General features: G+C 33.8%; 1 protein-coding gene across 1 annotated transcript; it reads right to left on the bottom strand.

Annotated features, from left to right (window-relative positions):
* Positions 1-2,602: 2,602 nt before the first annotated feature.
* On the bottom strand, positions 2,603-3,541 carry LOC128664724 (olfactory receptor 11A1-like). The gene has a single exon (XM_053719532.1). It carries the CDS (start codon positions 3,539-3,541, stop codon positions 2,603-2,605), a length of 939 nt encoding a protein of 312 aa, XP_053575507.1.
* Positions 3,542-4,233: the final 692 nt, after the last annotated feature.

The following is a 4,233-nucleotide window of genomic DNA, read 5'->3' on the forward strand; positions in this document are numbered from 1 at the left end:
TATACTGCATTAGTTTCAAGTGATTTAGCATATGAGTATTATGTCCCTTTAAGTCTCAGAATTGTGTAGTCTAAGGAGTGTTTAAATGTTAATGCACATGCAAAATAGGGGCCATACTAGGTAGACCGTCTTACCTAGTTCCCTGCAAACTCTGCTTTCCTTTCCCTTCCTGTTGCAAGCTGCTTGCCATTCTAATACTACTTTGTACAAACGGAATGTTGTTTATTGCTAGCCGTTACAGAGGTGGCAGCAGCAGCATTTAGCAATACTTTGCTTTTTCATTGGTATCAATGCTGCTGCACCTGCTTGTGTAATAAGTAAAAATATACAAAGACAGCAAGGATGCAAGGTGAGTACCACAATATGTGCAGCCGGCATATCAGAGACTCAGAGGAGAGAAATATTTGTAAATAGGGAAAGCCTGTGTTCTGTAAGAGGATCAAAATGCCCAGCCCAGAATAAGGGTCACAATCACAGACAGTTCTCTTTCAGGTTCCTTAAAAAGAAAAAATGAGAAAAACTTCAAAATGTGTAGCTGTAACTGGGAACTTATCTGACTTTATCCAGTGCTGGCTGCTTATCAGGGGCTTGTTTTTTTCACACATGAACACTCTTATGTATATGTGCTGAGGTGTGAAGCGGTTAACAAGCCAACAAGAAAAAAAATACTATTAAAAAGCAAACTGCAAGACGAGTAACACTAAACAAGACAGTAAAGCATGTTCCTTACACGTACAGACCAATGTGTGCAGCTTGTCTGATTTATGCTTATTTCCATCAAAATCTCAGAAATGCAAATTTATTTACATGTAAAAAGCAACATGGTCAGTGATTTTATTTAAGAACAGGCTTTTACATCATCTATTTGCTATGAAGTGTTCCTTCTCTGCAGCACCAGTCCGAGCAAGGGAGGGAAACTGTACAATGCATGCTGGGAATTAGAGTCCAGAACTGCCGTGACACAATACTGAGAGTACATACATTGAAGCCATTTCCAGTCAAACACTGTGTGATATACCTTTTTAATATTGATAAATATGTTTTTTAAAGCATTAAAGTGATATATATTTTGTGTGATACTTAATTTTAATGTGTTTTGTGCATCTTTTTTATTTTATTTTAACCCTTACAGTATACTTCAGGTTTCAAGTTGTGCTAAATTTTCTTGCACAGTTTTGGTTTTCGTAAAGAGTACAACATAACTTTCAACTTGTAATAGTAGCGCAAATTAGTACGGTCACAATATCCATTGAAAATATAGGCTGTGCTCGAGCAAAGTCAGGCTTGCTAACCCTTTTTTGGGTAACACTCTTTACAACGGACTTGTAATATAAAAGTTGTGCGCTAATGGTAGTGTGATCAAGCGAAATTGGTTATCGTGCATGCTCTGTCATTAGTGTGCCACTTGTAATCTAGCCTGTTATATTGCAACCAGAAATATAACGTTTCATTTTAATATACACATAGCATACCTCACACTGTTTGAGGGTAATTTTTGTGGCTAAGATTCCTAAGAGGATGGAAAGTTTTTTTTTTATTATTGTATTTGAAATATTAACCCACTACAGGTAGAAATCCCCAAATCCAGAATCCCAAAATTAATCAGATATTTTGACTTTTTTTTATTAATATTTAAAAAAAATATTTGATTTATGTAATCTAAAATGCAAATGCTAGTCTATATTTATTTACAAGAACAACTATTACCTGTCTGATTACAGTACTGTACTATCTTTCTGATGGTACTATGTATACATAAGCTTTACATAAAGAAAAAAGAATTTTAGATGAAAGAAAAAAGGAATTACAGATTGTAACCAATGTAGCAATCAATAGATTTCCAATGAATATTGAATTGGTGGCTCCTCAATATTCTGCCTTGTTCCTCATAGGGTTATATTAGGAAGTAAAAGTATATATGTTCATAGATATAAATAAATGCATTCCTTCAGTTTTGAAAAATGTTTCTGAATGGAGGAACATGCCACACTTTATAAGCAAATTAAGTAATTTTATATATGGAAAAATGCCAAATATTTATAAAAAAAAAAAGGAGGATCCAGAAGTAAAGTGAGGAGTTATGATGACTTACAAGAGATTTGTGAAACCTTGGTATAGAATGAAGCAATAACTGGTCTTTGTTGTGATATGGCATGTTTTTAAATGCAAGTACAAACAAAAAACTTAAACTACAGATACTTAAAGGGACATTAAACCCAAAATATCTACATGAAAAAGCAGCAATAAAGTACATTATTTGTATTCAGATTCTTTTACTGTATATAAACAGCATTTGTATATGTTTTCTCTGACATTTACAGGCCCCTCCCTTTCCTAACCATGCCCTTTCCTGGTTTCCACCCTCTCCTTACATTCTTAACTGCTCACACACACACATTATTTGTCTCCTACATCCATGAGAAAAAGCAAGTCTAGAATCAAAAGAATGAATGAGCTCATTTGTAATAATATTGTATAGTTCATAATAATTTAAGGCTTAATAGAATGCACCTGCATTTGTCAGCCTTGATCTAGCTTAAACAGTAATACTTTGTCTTGTTGTTTGTTCAGTTAATAAACGGTTTCTTATGTTAACAAATAGTTAATGTCCCTTGTAGTGTTTCTTTTGACAAAATACAATTTTCAGGACTGTCCTAACATCTTGATTTCTCAAGCTGTAAATTAGGGGATTAATTAAAGGCGTCACCATCGTATATAGCAGGAACTGAATTTTTGTCAAATTATATGAATGTCCTTTAGATGGTAATACATAGAGGGTAACTAGTGTCACATAGTAAATGCATACTATTGACAGGTGTGAGCTACAAGTAGAGAAGGCTTTCTGTCTTCCAAAAGTACTGGTGATTTTGAGGATGCTGAGGAAGATACAGACATAAGTTGTAACAATAAAACCAAATGGTAAAAATGTTACTGGCAGACCAAGGATGAGATTTTGCAGCTCAATAAAAGAGGTATCTGAGCATGAAAGTTCAAGCAATGGTGCAGGATCACAGACAAAATGGTCAATTATATTAGGACCACAGAATTGGAGTTGATATATTTGAGGTACGGTAATAAGTGTTAGTATGAAAGCCAACATCCATGACCAAGCGGTTAGGTGTCGACGTAGACTGATGTCCATTATGGTAATGTAATGCAATGGTTTACATATGGCCAGGTAACGGTCATAAGACATAACGGTAAGAAGGAAACACTCTGTAATAGCAGAAGAACCAAACAAGTAAAGTTGACTGATGCATCCAATAAATGTTATTGTTTCTCTATCTTTTAATACAACAAATAACATTTTAGGTATTACTATGGTGGAGATAGAAATGTCTGAACAAGCAAGATGGGCAAGAAAATAGTACATAGGAGAATTTAAGGAATGGGAAATTGAAACCAATGTAATGATCAACAGATTTCCAATCAATATTGCAATATAAAATACGAAAAACATAATAAAAAGTGGAACTTTATAGTTACTCAGGTTCCGAAATCCAAGAAGCAGAAATTCTGTAGAACAATTTCCCAAATCCATTACCTAAAAGATGAAAGAAAAGTAAATGTTTTTTTTATTTGAGGATATACATTACAAGTACTCCAAAGATAGAGTGCAATACAAATAGGTTGCATACATGTAACACATATACAATATTTTATGACATATTGAATATTTGCATCTTAGAATACAAAAACAATCATAATACAATGTAAACCTCAAGAAGAAGAAGTATCCATAAGAGATATAGATATATCATTAACCTTTAACCTCCATTCTAGGTTACACATGATAAGATGCAACTTGATGTAATCTCTAATTAACACTCAACAACCAAATCATCCTCAATTTTAATTTTATCTCTAAAATATACATATATAAATGAACCTCCATGGTACTGGAAGGAATCTTCTTTGACCCACAAACCACTATGGAAAATGAAAGATAGTGGAGGATTTGATCCAGGTCTTAGAGCCACTCTTGGGCCCAAGAATACTATGTAAGAAACAAAGTATAGTACCTGCATTGTGATCTAGAAATTGAGTGTATCAAGCATACTAGCATACACTCTGCATAAATCTGCTATTGTGAGACATAACACTGCTAATAAAGAGTAGCTACAAAAAATAAGGGCTGTATACTCCAGCTGGATTTTAGAACCAGGCTATATGTATTGTAAATGGGGTAGTCAAGATCTCTTAAGATGTGGTTACGTGATAAGATAAATTGAT

Source organism: Bombina bombina, chromosome 6 (assembly GCF_027579735.1).
Source record: "Bombina bombina isolate aBomBom1 chromosome 6, aBomBom1.pri, whole genome shotgun sequence".
Taxonomy (NCBI): Eukaryota; Metazoa; Chordata; class Amphibia; order Anura; family Bombinatoridae; genus Bombina; species Bombina bombina.

What these genes read in the sequence shown, in the direction of transcription:
- LOC128664724 (XM_053719532.1), bottom strand. Translation starts at nt 3,541, where the DNA reads ATGGATTTGGGAAATTGTTCTACAGAATTTCTGCTTCTTGGATTTCGG.